We start from the raw sequence: 25,931 nt of genomic DNA, 5'->3' as shown, positions 1-25,931 counted from the left end.
TTTAGTGAACTTCTGCACGGACTAACCGTGAACTCCACGTTCCTCAAGGCGTCCATGTCGTGAATACTTCCAGGCCTCACCACCCAACCACCATGGAACCTGGCTTTCAGCTCGGCCTCCCGGGAAAAGTACTATAGATTTGCTGGCCTTTGGGTTTTTGATCACAACCCCTTAACCTTCATTCAAAAGAAACGAAAAGTAAAATCAGAGGGTGATGAGATGGAGTTTGGCTTTGCAGGAGTCCAACTGGGAAATTGAACATGTGAAGGGCAGGGACACTGTCGTTGCTGACGCTTTGTCCAAAGTGAATTAACTTTGGAAATCTCTGGGGGTTGTGTGAAATTTTGTCACTTTATTTTTGGGAAATATTGATTATTGTTGCTCACAGGAATTGATGATTTGGTTGTGAGTTTACGTTTGTTTGTTTAAAGAGAGTGCCTGCAAAGAAAGTTTTCGCGGTGTTCAAACTTTCTTTCTTGAGGGGTGGAAGTGTTATGGATTCGTCACTTCCGTTGTTGTGGTTTTCACCCACTTGACATATTTCTGATATTAGGTACTATTATTATCTTCAAAAGGTTTATTGTTCATGAACAGTTATCAAAAGTTAAAAAGGTTAACTTTAAAATGATACAGGAAACCGAACCGGAAGATGACGAGAGGGAGGAAGAAGAGGCATGGCGAGAAAAGTCGGACAAGACGCGTGACGTCGAACTCCGTAGCGAGCGTTGTCTAAGGAAGGTCGCGAGGGAATTTTGAGTTACTTGAAAGGACATCCTGCGATAGGTATTATCGCTGGGATTGAGAAATCTGCGTAGTCAGGTTTAGGTGTTGATATTCTGAAGGATCCTCGCTTGGGCGCTTCGACTCAAGTAAGAGCCGTCGGCCATTTTGAACCTCGCGCTTCGTTCACCGAAAAAGGTTTTGCTCCACGTCAGCTTTTCTCACCCTCCGGTCGTCTGCAGGGGATGTGTGTGCGCAAAAGCGGCATTTGAAGATTACGCTGCGGTTCGCTGATTGATCTGTGAATGTGCACGTCTGGTTCGCACCTTTGGGATTTCCCTTTTCACCGCCAGTTTGCTGTTGGTTTGGACCACGTGACTGTCCACACTTTGCCTGTGCCTCATTACTCGCCTCATCGCATCTTCGCCTCATCACTACTCGCAGGAGGGGATTATCTTTGAGTTATAGAGACATTGAGGAGTGTTCTTTTTCATTCACTGGGAGCGCAGTGAGTTATCTTACTTTAGCTGATGGTACCATCTTAAGATATATTGAGTGCACTTTGATTGCTATTGGTTGCACCGTTATTCTTGAGTGTGATTTTTAATACAACATTTGTTCGTTTATAATCATTGGTGTGGTTTCACCATTGATTACTGACACAGAATAACATATTTTTCTGCCGTGGCTCCCCTCGGTGTTCGGAGGTACGTGGCTCCCCTTGGGTATTATGCAAGGTGGTTTGGTTATTATGCAGGGTGGTTTAGTTATGCAGGGTTTTTGGTTATCCAGGGTGATTTGATTATTATGCAGGGTGGTTTGGTTTTGCAGAGTGGTTTGTTTGTTGTGCAGGGTGTTTTGGTTTTGCAGAGTGGTTTGTTTATTGTGCAGGGTGTTTTGGTTTTGCAGAGTGGTTTGATTATTATGCAGGGTGGTTTGGTTTTGCAGAGTGGTTTGGTTATTATGCAGGATGGTTTGGTTATGCAGGGTTTTTGGATATGCAGGGTGGTTTGGTTTTGGTGATTGTTTTGGTTAATCAGTGTGCTTTGGTTGTTATGCAGGGTGTTTTGTTTATGCAGTGTGTTTTGGATATTTCACAGGGTGATTTGGTTATGCAGGGTGCCTTGATTATGGAGGGTGTTTTAATTATGCAGGATGATTTGGTTATTATGCAGGGTGGTTTCGTTTTGTCAAGTGCTTTGGTTATTATGCAGGGTGTTTTGTTTATGTAGTGTGGTTTGGTTGGGTGTTTTGGTTATGCAGGATGTTTTGGTTATGCAGGGTGATTTGGTTATGCAGGGTGTTTCCGTTATTATGCAGGGTGTATTGGTTATGCAGGTGATCACATGTCCTCAATGTTTGCAGATGACTCCATGCTGTGCAGGATACGTCCTCAGCCTGAGGCCAGATAGGATGCAGCAACAATCCTCTTTGTCAATCCACAAAAAATATCCAACGGGTCATCTCCCATTAACATGTTTTTAATGCAACGACATCTCAAATTATCACTTTATCCTTCCAGAAAGACGAGCAGATTATAAACTCCTCGGCCTTACATTATCATCTAAAACCTACATACATACCCTCAGAAACTCCTGGACCTTACATTATCATATAAAACCTATTAGCTCTCTGAAACTCCTGGGCTTTACATGATCATCTTAAACTTGTCTTGGGCAGGTCATTATCTTCAAGATGTCCTCTCACCATCTCAAAAGTCTCCACAGGACTAAGTTTATTTTCTGAAATTCTCAACTTCCAGAGTTTTGATCAAGATTTGCTGATATACTGATGACGTAATGTTGCTTTCGAGAAGGAGATAAATTGTCTATTGTGGTTCTTGGAAATGTAAAGATGAATAAGTGAATCTACTTCCTGTGTGCACTGTAATATGGACATTAACTCGATCCATGATGAACTCTGTCTGACCTGTCTTGTTAGATGGAATGTATTTTTAAAATATCGAAATTTGCTTATGTCAAAATATCACATTGGTATTTACGTCAAAAATGCTCAAATATTTAATAAAAAAATAACTAATAAAAAGTTTGCAAATAAATAATATATCAAGTCGTTGTGCACAGCAGAGTGTAATGTCATAAGGTGGGAACCCCAACAGATGCGTTTGCATGTTGCCATGGTGACCCGTTCACACACAGACTGTGAACGCCATCATGTGGACCACTGTGGTGTTTATCATGGGCTGCTTCAACCTTCCTTGGATATGCAACCGTTTTGAACAACGACCTTATGATCATTTCGTTTTGAACAACGACCTCATGAACCATTAATGGTCATTTCGGAACAACCTCAGGTGGTGATGAAAAAGAGGGATGGGAGTGGCGATTGGGATACTTCAATGGGACTTCGCATGCGCATTCAGGGCCATCTATTCACGATGTACGAATGAGACGTATGTGTGAGGGGATCATCCTCATCATTATCACCATAATCATCATTGTCTCCGTCATCATCATCGATATCATTATCGTCATTGACACCGTTATCATCATTATCATTATCGTCATCATCATCGATATCATCATCGTCATCATCATCAACGTCATCGTCATCATCATCATCATCAACGTCATCGTCATCATCATCATCAACGTCATCGTCATCATCATCATCATCGTGCCAGATTTGTTGCACAGTGTCGTTGCTTCCAAAAAACGTTCCTGTGTCGAGGCTTTGTTGGGCTTAGTTTGATTACACAGGGTATTTTGTTGATGCAGGGTTTTTTGGTTATGCAGCGTGGTTTGGTTTTTTTTTTTTTTTTGGTTTTTTTTGTATACTGAATCGAGGCTCGTGAAAGAGCTAACATTTATTTCACAAACAAATCAACCAGACAAACAAAACACACAAAAAGAGGGAGCGGAAGACAAGATGGGGATAGAAGGGGAAGCACACAACCACAACATTTGAGAGCAGGGAGAAGTGTGGGAGGGAGAGGGCTTGGGGGCAGGAGGCGTGGGAGGGGGAGGGCGGGGGGGAGAGGTATAAAACACAAGGGGACCGAAATTAGCAGGGGTAGAAAAGATCAAGGTTTTGGATGGGGGAGGATAAGAGATGGTGGTGAACAGCTGTTTTAAAGACCTGGAGGGTGCAGTGGGATTGAAGAGAGTGAGGGAGTTTGTTCCAGAGGTGGGAGAAAAGAGGAATGAAGGAATGAAGGAGTGAAGGTGAGCAGAAAGTCTTGATTTTGGCAGTTTAACCATAAGAGGGTTGCAGGCAGATCTTGTGCGACCTGTAGGAATATTTGGGGGACAGAGCCCAGAGAGGGCTGGGGGGGGGGGGCAAGGCCAGAGAGGAGTCGGTAGAAGACGGAAAGACCACCAACCTGCCTGCGGTGAGTGAGTGAAAGGCCCTTGGAGTTAGCTTCATTGCGGGAGATTCCAATGATTCTGAACGCTTTGGTTTCAACAGCGTGAAGACGGGCTAGGTGTGAGGCAGGAGCACCAGACCAGAGGGGAGAGCAGTATTCCATAGAGCTGCGGATGAAAGCCTTGTATGTGGTGAGGAGCTCAGGTGTGCCAAGGAAGGACTTCGCACGACGGAGGATGCCCAGTCGGCGACTGGCTTTGGAGGCCAGATTTGAAATGTGGTTTTCCCAGGAAAGATCATGGCAAATAGTGAGACCCAAAAGCTTGAGTGACAGAACTTCTTGGAGAGGATTATTCAGAAAGTGGATGGGAGGGTTTTCCAGTCGGTCTTTTCGGAGAGACATCGTAAGAGTGTGAGATTTATCAGGATTGAAAGACATGTTCCATTTGTTTGCCCAGTCTGTGATTTGGTCCAGGTCTGCAGAGAGTGAGGAGGCTGCAGACTGCCGATCTGAGGGATGAGGAATGGAGCGACAGAGAGTAGAGTCGTCAGCAAAGAGATAGAGAGGATTTTCAACCTCTGTGCGGTTATGCATAAAGTTTTAGTTATGCAGGGTGTTTTAGTTATGCAGGATGGTTTTATTAATATGCAGGGTGGTTTGGTTATGGTGGGTGTTTTGGTAATGCGGGTTGGTTTGGTTATTCTGTCGGGTTAAGGTCAACATAGGCCAAAGGTCAACCACTTTTTTTGAATTTCTAAAATCTTCAAGTTACATCCGATTGACTTGAAATTTGAATAGGCTTTTCATACTAGTTAATTGAATTCATCCACCAACTATTTTTGAGATTAATATTGGTCATAAATTCAACATATGCCAAAGGTCAACTGCTTTTTTGGAATTTCATAAAATCCTCAATTATTAGCCGATTGACTTGAAATCTGAATAGGATTTTCATATCAGCTGAATGAATTCAACCACCAACTATTTGTAAGATCAGCATCGGCCAAAAGGTTATCATAGGCCAAAGGTCACAAACAATTTAAAAAATTTTAAATCCTCAATTTTCATCTGATTCACTTGAAATTTAAATGGGATTTACATATCAGCAAACTGATTTCAACCACCAACTACAGACATGGCATTTAATATGGAATATTTTTTTTTTCTTGACTTGAGTTTACTTTCTTAACTCAGTATATCAATCTGGTGAGTTTCTTTTACACTTTGGTGATTTATTTGTTAAAAGAACCATGTCACTGATTGTCTGTCGCAGCAAGAAGTGAACAACAGGATTATATCACAGGTGGCGTGGCAAAATTTTCGGACAGGTGCATTTGATGATTGGCTTCACAGTCGGGTATACAAGGGTTGTTGCGTTCTGTATTAGTGGAAAACAACCGCTGCACGTCTCCAAAAGTTATTGCCGCTTCCTCTGGAGATGGTCCGTCAACTCGACAATGCTGTTTGTCATGGAGTGGTGGCTTTACGAAATTACGGCATGAAACAGCGTGCTGTTGCTCGGCAGTATGGCATCACTCAAGGTCAGGTGTCAAAGATCCTGAAACGAAATGCTCAGAGGGGTGTCCCTACTCCAATACCGAGGCCAGGACGTCCCCGCAGAACCATAAGGAGGGATGATCGCCAGCTGCACCGGTTAGTCCGCAATGGCCGTACCAAGTCAGCTAATCGGCTTAGGGCTGAGTGGCAGCAACTGACAAATGTGCCTGAATCCAGAAGGTTAGTCAACCAACGACTGGTTCACGCAGGCTATCATGCCAGGCGTCCGCTGAGAAAGCCATGCCTGACCAGACAACACCGCCAGCGCCGATTGCAATGGGCCAGCGAGCACAGTCAATGGCAGCCAGGACACTGGAATCACGTGATCTTCAGTGACGAGTCTAGATTTCTGGTCTATCGTCAAGATGGCCATGTCCAAGTGTGCAGACAAGTGCATGAAGCCTACAACAAAGATTGTATAGTGCCAAGAGTCCAAGCTGGAGGTGGTGGGGTGACCGTTTGGGCTGCTTTTCATGCAGGGGGCAAAACTGACCTGGTTGTTCTGAATGGAAACCTGAACCAGTTCAAGTACAGGGCCATTCTGGAAGAAACATTGCTTCCATTTGCTCGTGCAGCCTTTTGAGGAAACTTTGTCTTCCAAGATGACAATGCGCGGCCTCATCGTGCTCGCATGATCCAACACTTTCTTGCTGACCGCGGTGTAGAGCATATGGAGTGGCCTGCCATGTCCCCGGATATGAATCCGATAGAGAACTTGTGGGCAGAATTAACGCGTCAAATCGACCACTTGGACCAGCAGCCGACCTCTGTGCGTGAATTGCAGCAGTCTATTGTCACTGCATGGCAAGCGATTCCTGTCCAAACCTTGGCAAATCTCGTGAACAGCATGCCTCAACGTGTACGTGCTCTCCTGAATGCTCGTGGGGGTTACACGAAGTACTGAACTGTAATTTTACTGTCCGTAATCCCAGTCGTAATTTAACTTTTGTTTTTGTAAAAAAATTAATTGGCTAATGTGAAAAATAAAGAGACACTTCTGGAAAACGTACAGAAGTTTAACACAGCACTGTCCATGAATTGAGTTCGATATCAGTTTACATCACTTTCAAGGATCAATTTATTTGTTTAGAAATGTCAAATGTGGTTTTTGTTTCTTTTAAAGGTCACGTTAACAAAATCTAGAATAATTTCAACATAATTCCAATGAACTTTTGGTTCTAAGACATCTTGAAAAGTAAGTTCACCCCCACAAAAAAAAATTCCATATTAAATGCCAAGTCTGTATTTTTGATATCACCATTGGCCAAAAATTCAACAAAAATCAAAAATTTCTAAAATCCACTATTTTAATCCGATTCACTTGAAATTTGAATGACATTTACATATCAGCAAACTGAATTCAACCAACAACTATTTTTGAGATCAGCATTGGCCAAAAGGTCAACATAGGCCAAAGGTCAACCACTTTTTTCAAATTTCTAAAATCCTAAATTTTCATCCGATTGACTTGAAATTTGAATCGGATTTTCATATCAGCTTACTGAATTCAACCACCAACTATTGTGGAGATCAACTTGGCCAAAAGGTCAACACAGGCCAAAGGTCAACAACCATTTGAAATTTCTAAAATCCTCAATTTTCATTTGATTGACTTGGAATTTGCATGGGATTTTCATATCAGCGAACAGAATTCAACCACCAACTATTTTTGAGATCAGCATTCGCAAAAAGGTCACCATAGGCCAAATCCCTTTTTTCAAATTTCGAAAATCCTCAATTTTCATCCATTTGACTTGAAATCTGAATATGATTGGCATATCAACCAACTGAACCCAAGAACAAACTAATTTTGAGGTCAACAAAGGCCAAACGTCAACAACCATTTCAAATTTCTAAAATCCTCAATTTTCATCCGATTGACTTTAAATTTGAATAGTATTTTCATATCCGTCAACTGAATTCAATCACCAACAATTATTGAGATCAAAATAGGCCAAAAGGTCAACAAAAGCCAGATTTCTAAAATCCTCAATTTTCATCCGATTGACTTTAAATTTGAATAGGATTTTCATATCCGTCAACTGAATTCAATCACCAACTATTGTTGAGATCAAAATAGGCCAAAAGGTCAACATAGGCCAAATTTCTAAAATTGTCCATTTTCTTCCGATTGACTTGAAATCTGAATGGGATTTGCATATCAGCATACTGAAACCATGCACCAACTAATTTTAAGGTCAACATAGGCCAAAAAGGTCAACATAGGCCAAAGGGCAACAACTTTTTTGAAATTTATAAAATCCTCAATTTTCATCTGTTTGACTTGAAATTTGAAAACTGTTGTCATATCAGCGAACTGAATTCAACCACCAACTATTTTGGATGTCAACATCGGCCAAAAGGTCAACATAGGCCAAAGATCAACCCAAGTGTAAACCACGCCAACCCACGAGCCTTTGCCCAAGTGTAAAATAAATAACTCCCAAAACATTTCGATCAACACACACACTGGGACTGCACTTTGCACCACTATGCTGTCCATATTTTATTAGTCCCCTACCGGTGTACACCCTGAGGACCCTATAGGTTTGCACTCCGTCCCTCCGTCTGTCAGTCTGTCAATCTGTCAGTCTGTCCGTCCGTCACGCAAAGAACAGTTTTCCGGACTTTTTGTCTAAACTCTTAATGCTAATCATTTCAAACTTGGTGCATGGTTTCCCCATGATAAGTTACAGATCAAGTTCCAACTTCACGACGTTTCGATCATTTTTGACAAAGTTATGGCACTTTGAACTTTGGAAATTTCCCCAACAGTTTTCCGGATGACAGACTGCCGGTAGGGGCCATGTATTGCAGCGCAATACTCAGAATGCTTGTTTATTCTTATCCAACCTATGCACCCTACATTTCCTGATGTTATATTGCATCTGCCAATATTTTGCCGAATCAATGGAGGTAACAAGATCTTCCTGAATCTGATAAACATCCCACGCCTTCCCAATCTGCAAATTCAGAAAGTCGACTCTGAACCCCACTATCGAAATCATTGATGCAGATTATGAATAACAACGGTCTTGGAATTGTTCCCTGAGGTAACATACTGTATCATACTACCATTCAGACTACTCTTTGCTTCCCATCAGTGTTATGGATTCGTCACTTCCGTTGTTGTGGTTCTCATCCACTGTATACATTTTTGGTTCCATGTGCTATTGTTGTTATCGTTTAAGTGAGATGGAGATAACTGTTTACAAAAGGTAAAAAAAAATTAATGTTTTAAAAGAATTCGGAAACCAGATCAGGAACTGGACGAAGAGGAAGAGGAAGAGAAGGTGGAGCAAGAGAGGTCGGACAAGAAAGCCGAGCTGCTTTGAGGTCTTGAGAAAACGCTGGCGATCGGGGGTCACGAGTGAACTTTGGGTTTCCTGGGAAAGGGATTCCTGCGACAGAGTTGTTACGCCTCGAGAACGGGCCCATTGGCCATTTTGCCTCGCGCCCATTTTCGCATCGCTCCAGGCTTTTCACCTCGCTTCAACCATTTAACTGCATCCAGACATTAACCTGGTTTGCATGTGTAACGTTGATTTTGAGTGGGAATTTGCGGTTCGCCGATTGGGAGCTGTTGAACGTCCATACCTGAAGGTGTGATTTCCCCGTCGCCTCTTGAGGATACCTTTGCCCATCTTTGGCAGTGTGACTGTCAAACGAATGGGATTCTGGTCTCGATACGACATCGTTCTGACGATCACCGGAGCGTGGATCGACTTTGGCTTGAAGCCGGGAAAGAGACATTGGGAATGTTATTTTCGCTCACTTGGAGCACAGTGAGTTATATTGTGCGAAACTGATGGTACCATCATAGCAATGATATATTGGTTGTACAATTGATTACTATTGCTTTTGTGTTGTTATTCTTGTGTGACTTTAATGCAATACTTGTGTGTTGGTAACAATTGGTGTGGTTTCACCATTGATCTTTGACACACAGAATAACACATCTTTCTGCCGTGACTCCTCTCGGGGCTCGGAGGTACACCGTGACCGGGGTTTGGGGAGGAGCACGTAACATCAGGAAGGCAGTTTCCAATCCAGTTAGGTAAACAACAAGCACATCGAGGAGCAAAGTCGAATTATCCAATCCACACCACAAATGTATGGATGAGACTGGGGAATGGATTCAACACACAAATAAAAACAGAGCATGAAACAATAACAGAAAAACAGACATAACCAACCGGAGTGGTATTCTTAGCTTTAAAAAGTGTCAACGAAAGAGGGAAGACCCAACAAATGAACAAGCTCTGACCCAGAAACAGAACCCAAGAACATCAAGTGCAACAAACTGTCAGTGAAACAGTCAAAAGATAGTAAATTGTGCTCAAGAACATTCATAAGACTTCTGTGTATTTTACCATCTATACATATTTTTGCATTTTCATTTCACATTTCTATTCTTAACAATCTGTTCAAGTCGTTTATCGATGAGATTGCTGTAATACCTATAAAGAGCTGTTTGAAAGAATACATTGAACTTTTGACGTATAATAAAGAATCATAAATATTGGTACAGAAATAAATATGTATTCCAATTTTAACTTCAACCAAAGATTTATGTTTCAGAATTGGCTAACACTTCAAAAAGATGGAAAGTTGATGTCCTTCCCTGCACCTGAGGATATTGTTCATGTCCCTGATGACGACAAATTTGAAGTCCCTGAAGGGAATCAATATGTTTACAATGATGCTCTCCGGTGACATTTATTTCTTGTGGTGATTGTATTTTAAACCCTCTTCCACGATCTATATAAATGATTAAATTGCAAGTAGTTTGATCTTAAAGAACACCGTACAAGGTAAGCAAAATGTCGTATGTTGGAGTCAATATTTACTTTTGAAATTATTATTTTATCGTGATAAAAATTAATTATTGTGATGTTCAGACAAAGTTCATTGAAAAAAGGAAACCAATGATACAGATGCATGGTCCAGAAATCTAAATGTTTTTTTTATTTTGGTGAAGTGTAAGGTGGAACATTTTCATGATGTATTAATCGGTGTAATTTGCCCTTTTATCACCAGGTACAGGATTGATGGAGGACATCATGTTTGAAGGAAATCAATCATTGCCACCCAACGTGTTCCTCCTCACCCCCATCTTCCACGAGCCAGCAAGCATCAGACCATGGGCTTTTGGTGTTTTCTTCGTCATCTACCTCGTCACGATCACACTGAACCTGATTCTCATATTGATCATTCTCTGTCGAAAAAAGCTGCACAAACCGGTCTACATATTCCTCGCTCATTTAATGACAATGGATATTGTTGGTTGTACAACAATAACGCCTCGTCTGATGTACAGCATCAGTGAAAATAACATGATTACAAAACCTGCCTGTTTTATTCAACTCTTCTTTGTTTCATTCACTGCCGCAATGCAATCTTACATACTCAGCATCATGGCCATAGACCGCTACCTGGCAGTTTGTCATCCTCTTCGCTACAATGTCCTGCTCACCAACAGCAGAGCTCACAAAGTGATGTTGCTCACCGTTTGCTGGTCATCTCTGCTTATTGGTATTTATGTTGTGTTATTGATTGGACGAACATTTTGCAAATATCCAGAGATTCACAAGGTAGGTTGTATTCACATGGCTGTGGCTAAACTTTCATGTGAAGATTTCACCATAAACAGTTTATATGGGATTGCATGTACTTCTCTCACCACTGTCGCTCTCATCGTCGTGGTCGTTTTCACATACACCCGCATCTTGTATGTATGCCTACATTCTGGACCATCTTCAAAGGGGAACAGGAAAGCCCTGCACACATGTGTCACTCACTGCTTGGTACTTTCACTCTTTATTTTCTCCATTGTTTTTGCTTTGATTTCCTTGCGAATGTCGTCCACAAACTATTTCCCACAATATTTACAACACGTGAGTGATTCCTTGTTCTATCTGGTTCAGCCTCTCGCCAATCCAATTATCTATGGACTGCGAACCGCAGAGATCCGCCACAGCCTCACGCGATTCACAAATGTGCGAATATTTTGGAATAAAAATCATCTCCTGGCATAATTATCCTGATTCATAATCATCTGTTTTGAAGCAACTTAATTGTGTGTCTGATGAATAAAAATCTACATATTCATTTCGTACAAAACAAAAAACACCATTGGAATACAATTTTTCTTTGTTTCTTATTAAAATTTTTGAAACATTTACTCTGAAAACTTTAGATAGCAAATGAATTTATGTTCTAACTTAAAAAACATAGTAAGACATTTAAGTTTAATTTTTTGGTTTGTGGTTGATTCTTTCTGAACAAAATCAGATAAACTTCTCTCGGATGAAAGAAACGCAACTTATAAATACAATCACTTTTGTGTCTCCAGAAAAAAACGAATTCATAATCTTCCTGCTCATTTTGTTCAAAAGGTTTTTGTTATGAAGTGTGAGTTTGTACAAAGTAGCCAAATGATGGTGTTAATAGGCACACAAATTACTTTATCCTCCAAAGCAGATTTGTTATACACATTCATATTTATAACCATCCAGTTAGGTCTGTGCTGCACCATCAATGTGGATACAATCTGTGCATACACCGATAAAATGCTTCTTCTGAAAGATATTTTCTTGGGCTCGAAATCATTTAATATCGCATCTCATTTGAAACAAATTTGTCACTCAAGTGGTATTTTTGGTGCATGCAGTACCAGCAAAATTAAATGTCGAACAAAATAATAAATCACTGCATGAGGGAGAGAGGGTGTGGTTATGTTTTTATATTTCACAAAGGTTTTTATATTTCACAAAGGGATATCCTATGGTGGATACAAAGGTAATTTTGTGTTCTATTTGGGAGGGTTACGAGGAAAGCCAAGATGCCCAAGAGGTATGAACACACGGCTTTAATGTCGGAGGAGAAATTCACCAGCACTGGTCATTGATGGAGGTGGAAGATGTCATCGTGTCTTTCACGAAGAGTTGGTGAGTTATCGATAACACCTGAACAAATTACAAAGTCCTATCACCCTCAGTCAAATGTCAGGTCTGACCATCCCATTTGTGAAAGAATGGACCAAAACAAAACAAAAGCGTTCCCTGGCCAATCCCACATGGTGAGAATAATTGTCGCATTCAAATATATAGCAGTAGAAATACAGATTTGTAACTTATTTAGACTTCAACAAAGGGTCAAAAGAAAATCTATATTGACAATATCATGATTCAAAACAGACGGAGTCGGATTGTTGAAACTTGTTTAAAATGTTGGATTGTTGGAACCTTACCAGGTGCTGATTGTGGAAATGACGACGTTTTACTAGTCTCAAACATTAAAACTCAAATGGATAAAGCATTTATGGATATTGAACAGATTTGATGTTTCAAACGTCCCGGATCAATAAAACATAAAATCGACAAATTTCAAGAGCTTCTGGAAAAAGAGAAGAAGAAACACCGGAAAAAAAGGAGAAGCACCAATGTACACAGGTAGAAATGAACAATTATAGAAACAGTTTCAAGGAAATACCGTAATGAAGAACCAACAACTCTGTAAAATTACTTTCTGTAAAATTAACAACTAAAATTAATGAAGAACCAGCCTGGTGTTGGCTTCAAGGTTAAGGTTGATGTCTTTGGATCTTTGGGTCTTGAATTTGAGCCCCTGTCGTCCCGTTGAAATAAAACAAAGCGGGTTGAATCAGCCCGTGATCTTTCCGAGGTCGTCAAAATGAGTCACAACTTTATGGTAACAGGGGCACTGCATCGGAGGCACAACGGTGCGACCAAAAACAAGAAAAAATGATGCAACCAGCAGCTACAGGCTACATACGAAAAAACAACAATGAAGAACCAATATCTGTAAAATTAATGAAAAACAAATAACTCTGTGAAATTGTTTCTACTTCAGTGTTGGAGTTTGAAGAAAGGAGAGATAAAGTGTTGCACTCCTGAGTTCATTCATGTTACAGGTGTAAATCGTCCATTTTTATGAGCTCAGATGCTTTCATGTAGAAGTTTCTTCCCCTCGGTCGTTTTTCCTTCAAATGTCCCTCTGTTGTGTTCCTTTAACTTTCTGTTGGTGTGTTTCCCTCGTTTCAACTGTGTTCAGGTATATATGACTTTACCTTAAATTACAACAATCTTCGTGATGCTTTGCCAAAGTCTAAATAACCCAACCGTTTCTGGGAGACCGAATTTGTTTTCAATACCGAGAAGTGAATGTGGAAAGGGAAAGCACCAGAGTGGATAATGAACCAAATGATTTGACATGAGAAACAAGGGAACAGCGAAACAGTCAATGAGACTTAAACACCAAAACAAACAGGCAAATCTAATCATGTGAATGAACAAAATTAAATTAAATCTGAGCAAACACCAGGACATTGCATCCATTTCCACCCATCTCACATTGTGAAAGTGAATTATCAGACAACTCTTCGCTTTTAAATCAGTAAACGCTGTTAGTGTTGATATACCCACGAGGATGCAAAGCTGTATTTGCTGTTTGAGAACTTGTGACATTCATATCGCTTAAATGCTCTTTTATAATATTGAAGTGCGTTACATATTTGACAAATTTGTACAAGTAGACATCATTACTCCCGCCAGGGAGTAATGCATTCGATCGTGTCCGTCCGTGTGCATGTCCGAATGTGTGTTCGTGTGTTCGTGTGTTTGTGAACAAGATATCTGGAAAAGTTGTGAACGGATTTGGATGAAAGTTGGTGGGATGATTGCCCTTGCGATAAGGAAGAAATGATTAGTTTTTGGTGAAGCTCAGGATATAATTCCAGATCCAGGAATTTTTTTGGTGATTTTTTTGGAACAATTTTTCTGTTTTACTGAATTAAAGCTTTTATTCTTAATCTTAATATGATGTTTTTCTCCTCTAATTCCGAGATATATCAAAATAAATTATTTGACTGTTAGGGCCTACTTTCTTTTTCATTTATTGTTTTGGGGAGATGGGATGTTAAACAAAACGTATTATTCCAACTTGACCCATGGCGGGGGTATGCGCTCGACTGAGTGGTGTTCTAGTTACTCACGCCAGGGAGTAATGCATTCGATCGTGTCCGTGTGTGTGTGGGTGTGCGTGTGTGTGTGTGTGTGTGTGTGTGTGTGTGTGTGTGTGTGCGCGCATGTGTGTCCGTATGTTCGTGTGTGCGTGTGTGTATTCGTGTGTTTGTGAACAAGATATCTGGAAAGGTTCTGAACGGATTTGCATGAATGTTGGTGGGATGATTGCCCTTGGGATAAGGAAGAATTTATTCGTTTTTCTTGAAACTCAGGATATTATTCCGGATCCAGGAATTTATTGGGGGAATTCTTTGGGAATTTTTTTCTGTTTTATTGAATTAAAGCTTTTATTCTTATTCTTAATACTAGGGCATGCCCGTACTATATATATATTTAAAATTATATCCCCCCCCTCTATTTACATGAAATGGTTTGGTCCATTCGCAAAGCCAAAGCGAACGGCTTGCGAGTACGGTAGAACCCCCCCCCCCCCTCTATTTACATGAAATGGTTTGGTCCATTCGCAAAGCCAAAGCGAACGGCGAACGGCTAAATCGCCATAGCTCGGTAGCTCGCTGCTCTCTGATTGGTCGAATCGTTTTTTGGACATAGCTCGGTAACTACTTGTCCGATTAATATGAAACCTTGAAAAGGCACATCCTCGGGTCCCCAGCAATATACCTGGCAAGTTTAAAGTATATCGGACCCGTGGTTGTCGAGAAACAGCGGTCACAGACAAACAAACGTACAAACGTACAAACAAACACACAGAGATTACTGGAATTATAGATAGACTAGGGCATGCCCGTACTATATCTATATCTAAAATTATATCCCCCCCTCTATTTACATGAAATGGTTTGGTGAATGAAATGTTTTGGTTCATTCGCAACGCCAAAGCGAACGGCGAACGCTTTACATGAAATGGTTTGGTGCATGAAATGTTTTGGTCCATTCGCAACGCCAAAGCGAACGGCGAACGGCTTGCGAGTACAGTGACAATCCCCCCGGGGTTTTAATTAGTTTTAAAACATCGTTTAACGCCAACATAGCGCCAACATAGTTTGCCGACGGGAAATAAATGAATACGCTCTCAAATGTGCCATCCGAGGCAGAGTGTGTTCGCCACGTTCGGCACACGCGATAGCTCGCTGCTCTCTGATTGGTTGAATCGTTTTTTGGACATAGCTCGGTAAGTAATTGTCCGATTAATATGAAACCTTGAAAAGGCACATCCTCGGGTCCCCAGCAATATACCTGGCAAGTTTAAAGTATATCGGACCCTTGGTTGTCGAGAAACAGCGGTCACAGACAAACAAACGTACAAACGTACAAACAAACAAACACACAGAGATTACTGGAATTATAGATAGATGATGTTTTTCTCCTCTAATTCCGAGATATATCAAAATCGGCGGACTTCCTCTCTTGTCGTAGATTTTGTCCAGGGCTCGGTTTTATTTTTTTTGTATACAAGATGGAGGCTCTTGAAAGAGCTAACATTAATCACACAAGAAAATCAAACAGACACATAAAACACAAAATAAGGGGAGCGGTAGACAAGATGGGGAGAGATGGGGAAGCACACAAACACAACATTTGAGAGCAGGGACATCGGGAGATCTGTGGGAGGGAGAGGGCTCGGAGGGAGGAGGCGTGAGAAGGGAGGAGGGGGGGAGGGGGAGAGAAGTATAAAACACAAAGACACCAAGGACTTCCAGGAAAGAAGTCGGTATTTTAAAAAAGTGGATATGGAGTGAATTAACGGGGGTAGAAATGATCAAAGTTTTGGAAGGGGGAAGATAAGAGATGGTGGTCGACAGCTGTTTTAAAGACCTGGAGGGAGGAGTGGGATTTTTGTTTTTTCATTTTTTTTGTATACAGAGTCGAGTTAGCTCGTGAAAGAGCTAACATTTATCAAACAAACAAATCAAACAAACAAGCAAACAAAGTATATAAAAAGGGGAGCGGTCGACAAGATGTGGAGAGAAGGGGAGGAAGCACACAAACACAACATTTGAGAGCAGGGACATTGGGAGATGTGTGGGAGGGAGAGGGCCTGGGGGGAGGCAGCATAGGTATAAAACACAAGGACACCAAGGACTTCCAGGAAAGAAGTCGGCACCTCAAAAAAGTGGATTTGGGGTGAAATTAGCGGGGGTAGAAAAGATCAAGGTTTTGGATTCGGGAAGATAAGAGATGGTGGTGAACATCCGTTTTAAAGACCTGGAGGGAGGAGTGGGATTGAAGAGAGTGAGGGAGTTTGTTCCAGAGGTTGGAGAAAAGAGGAATGAAGGAGTGAAGGTGAGCAGAAAGTCTTGATTTTGGCAGTTTAACCATAAGAGGGTTGCAGGCAGATCTTGTGCGACCTGTAGGAATATTTGGGGGACAGAGCCCAGAGAGAGCTGGGGGAGCAAGGCCGGAGAGGAGTCGGTAGAAGACGGAAAGACCACCAACCTGCCTGAGGTGAGTAAGTGAAAGGCCCTCGGAGATAGCGTCATCGCGGGAGATTCCAATGATTCTGAACGCTTTGGTTTCAACAGCGTGAAGACGAGCTAGGTGTGAGGCAGGAGCACCAGCCCAGAGGGGAGAGCAGTACTCCAATGAGCTGCGGATGAAAGCCTTGTGTGTGGTGAGGAGCTCAGGTGTGCCAAGGAAGGACTTCACAGGACGGAGGATGCCCAGTCGGCGACTGGCTTTGGAGGCCAGCTTGGAAAATATGGTTTTCCCAGGAAAGATCATGACAGAAAGTGAGACCCAAAAACTTAAGTGACACAATTTCTTGGAGAGGATTATTCAGAAAGTAGATGGGAGGGTTGTCCAGTCGGTCTTTTCGGAGAGACATCGTAAGAGTGTGAGATTTGTCAGGATTGAAAGACATGTGGCACTTGTTTGCCCAGTCTGTGATTTTGTCCAGGTCTGCAGGTCTTGGGTCCAGGTCTTGTCTGTATTATTCCAACTAAATCCACGGCGGGAGTATGCGCTTTACTGAGTGCCGTTCTAGTTACTCCCGTCAGGAAGTAATGCATTCGATCGTGTCCGTGTGTGTGTGTGTGTGTGGGTGTGTGTGCATGTGTGTGTTCGTTTGTTCGTGTGTTTGTGAACAAGATATCTGGAAAAGTTCTGAACAGATTTGGATGAAAGTTGGTGGGATGATTGCCCTTGGGATAAGGAAGAAATGATTCGTTTTTGGTGACGTTCAGGGGATTATTCCGGATCCACGAATTTTTTGAAGGATTGTTTACCATTGGAAGACAGGGCTCTTTTTTTTAACATTATCTTCTATATATTCTATATTTAACATTGTGATATGAAAATAGTTTTCATATTTGTTGGAAATGTAGTTTAAACTCGTGGTTATGCGTTAGAGCGGTGTATTTTGTTAGGAGCGTCGTCTTCAGGTTTCTTTTTTTTTTCTTTCTAATAAAGACATATTCTGTCATTTTAAAAGCAACAACGTGTGTATTACGTTTCCCCGTTTCATAAAATGTATCGTTTGATACGTATAATGCTTTAAAACTGTTTTTTTATTTTTTATTTTTTTACCTCAGCAGAGATATTGTGGCGGGCACAACGGTCAATAATTCCGCGCACCAGTGGGTCTGGGCGTGGAACTGAAATACATGCCCCGCCTTTCGGCCGTTCGGCCACGCCCGGGGGCAAGGCATGGCCTTGGGATATATATGCGGGCTCTAAGGTCGAGCCCGCCCAGTGCTGATGTGCGAGCTTGTATTAAAGTGCTTTCATTTGTATCCACGCGTTGTGGCCTACCTTTCTGGCAATCGAGTCGTGTGTGCACAGCACCACACTGGTGACCCCACTGGTTCAGCCGTTGCTGACCCCCGAACGCGCCATGGCTATCAACGCCGTCGCCATCAAACTCCCGGAGTTCTGGGAAGCGCAAGCCGACGTTTGGTTTGTGCAAGCCGAAGCTCAATTCCAACTCCGGGGCATCACGGCGGACGAGACCCCGTACTACCACGTGGTCGCCGCCCTCGGGCCCGGCACTGCCGCCCGCATCGTGTCCATCCTTCGGCGCCCGCCAGGCGACCACAAGTACGAGGCACTCAAACGTCTCCTCCTCGCCACGTTCGGGCTCACGGAGGTCGAACGTGCCGACCGCCTCCTGGACCTTCCCGCCCTCGGCGACACATGACCATCCGTTTGGATGGATTTCATGCTGTCCCTGCTTGGAGACCAGCGCCCGGATTTCTTGTTCCGAGCACTTTTCCTCCGCCAGCTACCTGTACAGGTGCGCCTCGCGCTGGCCGGTTCCAAAATCACGGAACCCCGTGCCCTGGCCGGAGAGGCCGACAAATTTTTCGCGGCCTGCGACACGCGGTCGGTTTACGGTGCTGCCGTAGTGGATCCCGGTGCGGAGGCTACAGCGCCCCCGGCTTCCCTCGTGGCCGCTGCTATGCCCCGCCCATTACCACCGCCGCCACCACCCCCGCCGCCGGCACGGCCGACGCGGCCGCCACCGCCGCAAACCTGGTGCTACTATCACGCCAGGTTCGGCCGCAAGGCTAGAACGTGCCGCCCGCCATGCTCTTTGGACGGGTCGGGAAATGACCGGGCCAGCGCTCACTTGCGGCCATGAGCGTCGGCCATTCCGGCAGCCTCCTGTTCATCATGGACACCTCGTCTGGTCGTCGTTTTCTATGCGACACGGGAGCGCAGGTAAGCGTCCTCCCTGCCTCCGCGTCCGACAATCAAGCGGCGGGCCGGGGCCCCGCTTTGCATGCCGCCAACGGAACACCCATCCACACATTCGGGAAGCGTTGCCTCTCACTGCGGTTCGGAGGGCAGCGTTTCCAATGGTCGTTCGTCACCGCCAGCGTGCCAATGGCCCTGCTCGATGCGGACTTTCTTTGTGTGCATGGGCTGTTGGTGGACGTTAAGCGTCGACGTCTCATCCAGGCCGAAACCTTCAGCTCACTCGCTTGTTCGCTGAGCGGCTCGTTGAGCAGCTCGCTGAGCGGCTCACCGAGCGGCTTGCCAAGCGGCTTGCTGAATGGTTCCGTCCCGGCGAGATTAGTTTGTACGCTTCCGGCAGCGGACGAGTTTACTCACCTCCTCGCCAGTTTCCCGGCACTCACGCGGCCCACCTTTTCAGCGGTGGCCGTCAAGCATGGGGTGGAGCACCATATCCCCACCGGCAGCCCACCGGTCTACGCCCGGGCGCGCCGCCTCGACACCACGAAGCTCGCCGTGGCGAAAGCGGAGTTCGCCACGCTGGAACGGCTGTGTATCATACGGCGCTCCAACAGCGCTTGGGCCTCTCCTCTGCACATTGTTCCGAAGCCCGGCGGCAGATGGCGGCTGTGCGGTGACTACCGCCGGCTCAACGATGCCACCACCCCTGACCGGTACCCGGTCCCGCATATCCAAGACTTTTCCGCCCGGTTGGCAAACACGACCGTGTTCTCCAAGGTGGACCTCATCCGGGGCTACCACCAGGTCCCCGTACAACCGGACGATGTCCCAAAGACGGCCGTCATCACCCCTTTCGGCCTCTTTGAGTTCCTGCGGATGCATTTTGGGTTGAAGAATGTGGCCCAGACGTTCCAGCGGCCCATGGACAGCGTCTTGCGCGACTTACCTTTCATCTATGTCTACCTGGACGACATCCTAGTCGCGAGCGCGTCCCGGGAGGAGCACCTGCTCCACCTCTGCATGCTCTTTGAACGCCTGGGCCAGCATGGCCTGATCATCAACCCCGCGAAGTGCCGTTTCGGCGTCACCGCCATCGACTTCTTGGGGCACCGCATCACCAGGCACGGGGCCATTCCTTTACCGGCCAAGGTGGAGGCAGTCCGGAGTTTCCCGCGCCCCCGCACGATCAAGGGGCTCCAGGAATTCCTGGGCATGGTCAATTTTTACAAACCGCTCCGTGCCCCGCATCGCCCAGCTCCTGCGCCCCCTGCATGAGGCCCTCTGAGGAAAGCCAGGCAAAGGTGACATCGCCTGGTCGGAGCCGATGGCCGTGGCGTTTGCGGGCGCAAAGCTGGCCTTGGCCAACGCCACCATGCTGGCGCACCCGGCGCCCGATGCACCAATCGCCCTCACCACCGACGCGTCGGACTACGCGGTGGGCGCGGTGCAAGAGCAGTGGGTGTGTGGTGCTTGGCAGCCGCTGGCGTTTTTTAGCCGGCAGCTTCGCCCGCACGAACGCCGCTACAGCACCTTCGACGGCGAGCTGCTCGGGCTCCACCTGGCGGTCCGACACTTCCGCCATCTGCTCGAGGGTCGCCCGTTCACGGCTTTCGTCGACCACAAGCCCCTTGTGTTCGCGATGGCCAAGGTCGCCGAGCCATAGTCGGCCCGGCAGCAACGTCACCTCTCTGCCGTGTCCATGTACACGACGGACATCCGTCACGTCGTGGGTAGAGACAACCCGGTGGCAGATTGCCTTTCCCGGTCCATCGCACAGGCGGTCCACCTCGGGATCGACTATGCCCGGATGGTGGAGGACCAGACCGCCGACCCCGATGTCCAGGCCTTGCGGACCGCCGTCACGGGCCTCCGCGTCACCGAGGTGCCATTCGACATCGCGGGCACGGCTCTCTTGTGCAACGTCTCCCTCGGCCGGCCTCGCCCCATCGTGCCCGCTGGCTGGCAGCGCCCGGTTTTCGACGCCATCCACGGCATGTCCCACCTGGGCATGAAGGCCTCCCAGAAACTCGTCGCGGCGAAGTTCGTCTGGCATGGCCTTAGGAAGAACGTCCGCGACTGGGCCAGGACGTGCCTCGCGTGCCAGCGCGCAAAGGTCCACCGCCACACCCAGGCCCCGTTGGCCCCGTTTACGGTGCCCGAGCGTCGGTTCGACCACGTCCACGTCGACTTGGTGGGACCTCTGCCCCCCTCACGGGGGTTCACCCACCTCCTCACCCTGGTGGACCGCACCACCCGGTGGCCGGAGGCCGTGCCATTGGCGGCGACGACTGCGGCTGACGTCGCACAAGCCTTCATCGCCACGTGGGTTGCCCGGTTCGGTGCCCCCTCAGACATCTTTTCCGACCGCGGCCCACAGTTCACCTCGGAGCTCTGGGGAGCAGTGGCACAAGGACTCGGCGTCAAACTGCACTGCACCACGTCCCACCACCCCCAGGCCAACGGCCTGTGCGAGCACTTTCATCGCTCGATGAAGGCCGCGGTCCGGGCCAGCCTCCGCGACGGCAGCTGGGCCGACAGGCTCCCCTGGGTCCTGCTGGGCCTCAGGACGACCTGCATGCGTCCTCGACGGAGCTGGTCTTCGGACAACCGCTGCGGGTGCCGGGCGAATTTATCCCCGACTCCACGGCTCCTTGGTCCGCGGCGCAGCAGCGCTCCACCCTGCAGGAGACCGCCAGGAGGTTCGCCCCGGTGCCGACGGCACACCACGGTTGCCCGTCCTCCCACGTCGCCCCGGAGCTTCGCACGGCGGAGTACGTTTTCGTCGGGCACGACGCCCACCGGGCACCGCTGCGGCCCCCGTACGACGGGCCCTTCCGCGTGCTGGAGACCGGGGACAAACATTTCACCGTGGACATCGGCGGTGCCCCGGATCGTATCTCCGTGGACCGCCTCAAGCCGGCCCACCTCGATCTGGACCACCCCCCGCAAGCAGCTCTGCCTCCGCGTCGAGGCCACCCCCTGGCGGTCAGGCCCCCGGCACCCCCCAGCCCCGCCGTCCCGGTACCCCCCAGCCCTGCACGCATCGCCAGGGGGCGTTTCGGCCGGGTCATCCAGCTTCCCCCAAGCTCACCCTTCAGGTGCACGGGAATTCTGGGGGGGGCGCATGTGGCGGGCACAACGGTCAATAATTCCGCGCACCAGTGGGTGGCGCGAGCGTCCGGGCGTGGAACTGAAATACATGCACCGCCTTTCGGCCGTTCGGCCACGCCCCGGGGCAAGGCGTGGCCTCGGGATATATATGCGGGCTCTAAGGTCAAGCCTGCCCAGTGCTGATGTGCGAGCTTGTATTAAAGTGCTTTCGTTTGTATCCACGCGTTGTGGCCTACCTTTCTGGCAATTGAGTCGTGCATGCACAGCACCACAATATCAACATTTACCTCAGCGAATGTCAATCGCGGTGTCGGTATTTGATGAACTTATAAATACTTAGGCGAGTTATAAGTGTGACAAGCATGTGCACGGGATTCTTCCCAGAAGAATGAGTGGTCGCATTAGCTTGTACGACTTAAAATGAGCGAGTTTTGTTTTCACGTTTGGGCCAGTTTTACATGTTGTATCCATAAGGAATGAAACGAACGTTTTCCTTGGCTTACAATTTTATTTGAAGTCACACATGCCTCAAAATACACTGACTTATATAGAATTGAACGCTGAATCCGAAAATATAAGTGAAATTGCCTTGTTTTTTTTTTTACATTATCTTCTATATATTCTAAATATATATCTGTGCAGTGTCTGTCTTGTGTTGTCTTGTCTTGTGTTGTCACTGAACTACTCCCTCAAACTTTTGTAAAATCGTACTATTCCAACTTGACCCACGGCGGGAGTATGCGCTCTATTGAGTGGCGTTCTAGTTGAGATATTGTAATACTAGCTGAAGTACCCGGTGTTGCCAGATGGGGGAGGAGGAGGGAGGGGGAGGGGGAGGGGTGGGGGGGGGAAGGGAAGGGGGGGGAGGCAGGAGAGGAAAGGGGTTCATATATATGTTGGTGGGTGAATGGGGTGAATGTGGCGTTCATCACATTTCTGAGGTAAGTGCCATCTCTGAGTAACAATGGATCGAGGTCCTCAATGCCAAACAGGAAATTAGAGCTGTCTCCCTTGACATATCACGTGCCTTCGATACGGTCTGGCACCCTGCTCTGCTCACCAAATTCTCCTCTTTTGGTATCCATGGAAATCTCCACGCATGGCTGGCGGACTTCCTCTCGAGTCGTAGTCAACGTGTGGCCCTGAATGGGTTTCTCTCATCTCCTCTTCCTGTTCAGGCTGGAGTTCCCCAAGGCAGTGTTCTGGGCCCTGTGCTTTTTCTGGTCTTCATCAATGATCTCTCTGACTCTCTTGAAAATCCTCTCTATCTCTTTGCTGATGACTCTACTCTCTGTCGCTCCATTCTTCATCCCTCAGATCGGCAGTCTGCAGCCTCCTCACTCTCTGCAGACCTGGACAAAATCACAGACTGAGCAAACAAGTGGAACATGTCTTTCAATCCTGACAAATCTCACACTCTTACGATGTCTCTCCGAAAAGACCGACTGGACAACCCTCCCATCCACTTTATGAATAATCCTCTCCAAGAAGTTCTGTCACTCAAGTATTTGGGTCTCACTATCTGCCATGATCTTTTCTGGGAAAACCACATTTCAAATCTGGCCTCCAAAGCCAGTCGCCGACTGGGCATCCTCCGTCGTGCGAAGTCCTTCCTTGGCACACCTGAGCTCCTCACCACATACAAGGCTTTCATCCGCAGCTCATTGGAATATTGCTCTCGCCTCTGGGCTGGTGCTCCTGCCTCACACCTAGCTCGTCTTCACGCTGTTGAAACCAAAGCATTCAGAATCATTGGAATCTCCCGCGATGAAGCTAACTCCAAGGGCCTCTCACTCACTCACCGCAGGCAGGTTGGTGGTCTTTCCGTCTTCTACCGACTCCTCTCTGGCCTTGCCCCCCCCCCCCCAGCTCTCTCTGGGCTCTGTCCCGCAAATATTCCTACAGGTCGCACAAGATCTGCCTGCAACCCTCTTATGGTTAAACTGCCAAAATCAAGACTCTCTGCTCACCTTCACTCCTTCATTCATCTTTTCTCCCGCCTCTGGAACAAACTCCCTCACTCTCTTCAATCCCACTCCACCCTCCAGGTCTTTAAAACAGCTGTTCACCACCATCTCTTATCTGCCCCCATCCAAAATCTTGATCTTTTCTACCCCCGCTAATTTCACCCCAATTCCACTTTTTTGAAATACCAACTTCTGTCCTGGAAGTCCTTGGTGTCCTTGTTGTTTTATACTTCTCCCACCCCCCCCCCCTCCTCCCTTCCCACGCCTCCTCCCCCCAAGCCCTCTCCCTCCCACACATCTCACTGCTCTCAAATGTTGTGTTTGTGTGCTTCCCCTTCTCTCCCCATCTTGTCTTCCGCTCCCTCTTTTTATATATTTTGTTTGTCTGGTTGATTTGTTTGTGAAGTAAATGTTAGCTCTTTCACGAGCCTCGATTCAGTATACAAAAAATATATATATATATTGTGAGGCTGATCAGGAAGAAGAAGAAGCCGTACCACCAACTTTGTACACTTCCGGAATTGTTTGATTTATTTGGCATGGCAAAAGGCAAAAGGCAGAAGGCCCTTCCATTTCAAGGCATGGCAAAACTGACAGGTGAACGACATGGAGCCGATATCAACCTTTGAGGAGTAGTCAGTGTTCGGATTGTAACTGCATGCAGCCTTCTCCCATGCAATGGCCGGTTGCCATCTGCCTGATGGTTGCCAGTTGTTGAGTCGTTTTTGGCGCTGTTCTTCTGTCTCCTGCTGTCTGGCCCTCGCTACACGTTGTTGATTGGCGTTTAGACGTGCCTCTGTCTCATCTTCTGTCTCTCGCTGTCTGGCCCTCGCCACACATTGTTGATTGGCATTTAGACGTGCCTCTGTCTCATCTTCTGTCTCTCGCTGTCTGGTCCTCGCTACACGTTGTTCATTGGTGTTTAGACGTGCCTATGTCTCATCTTCTGTCTCTTGCTGTCTGGCCCTTGCCACACATTGTTGATTGGCGTTTACACATGCCTCTCTCTCATCTTCTGTCTCTCGCTGTCTGGCTCTCACCACACGTTGTTGATTGGCGTTTAGACGTGCCTCTGTCTCATTTTCTGTCTCTCGCTGTCTGGCCCTCGCCACACATTGTTGATTGGCGTTTAGACGTGCGTCTCTCTCATCTTCTGTCTCTCGCTGTCTGGCCCTCGCTACACGTTGTTGATTGGCGTTTAGACGTGCCTCTGTCTCATCTTCTGTCTCTCGCTGTCTGGCCCTCGCCAGACGTTGTTGATTGGCGTTTAGACGTGCCTCTCTCTCATCTTCTGTCTCTCGCTGTCTGGCCCTCGCCACACGTTGTTGATTGGCGTTTAGACGTGCCGCTCTCTCATTTTCTGTCTCTCGCTGTCTGGCCCTCACCACACTTTGTTGATTGGCGTTTAGACGTGCCTCTCTCTCATCTTCTGTCTCTCGCTGTCTGGCCCTCGCCAGACGTTGGTGATTGGCGTTTAGACGTGCCTCTCTCTCATCTTCTGTCTCTCGCTGTCTGGCCCTCGCCAGACGTTGTTGATTGGCGTTTAGACGTTCCGCTCTCTCATCTTCTGTCTCTCACTGTCTGGCCCTCGCCAGACGTTGTTGA

General features: G+C 46.5%; 1 protein-coding gene and 1 long non-coding RNA gene across 3 annotated transcripts in view; both read left to right on the top strand.

Moving 5' to 3' along the window:
- LOC137433946 (uncharacterized) overlaps positions 1 to 25,931 on the top strand; it is a 737,502-nt gene that overhangs the window by 48,795 nt on the left and 662,776 nt on the right. The window lies entirely within an intron of this gene.
- LOC137433688 (olfactory receptor 52E8-like) lies at positions 10,657 to 11,643 on the top strand. Its single transcript, XM_068125958.2, has one exon. The coding sequence runs from the start codon at positions 10,657 to 10,659 to the stop codon at positions 11,641 to 11,643; it is 987 nt and encodes a 328-aa protein (XP_067982059.2).

This window comes from Myxine glutinosa, chromosome 10 (genome assembly GCF_964187855.1).
Source record: "Myxine glutinosa chromosome 10, kmMyxGlut1.1, whole genome shotgun sequence".
NCBI lineage: Eukaryota > Metazoa > Chordata > Myxini > Myxiniformes > Myxinidae > Myxine > Myxine glutinosa.
Note: the sequence above shows the minus strand (reverse complement) of the source record. Positions and strands in the feature narration are given on the sequence as shown.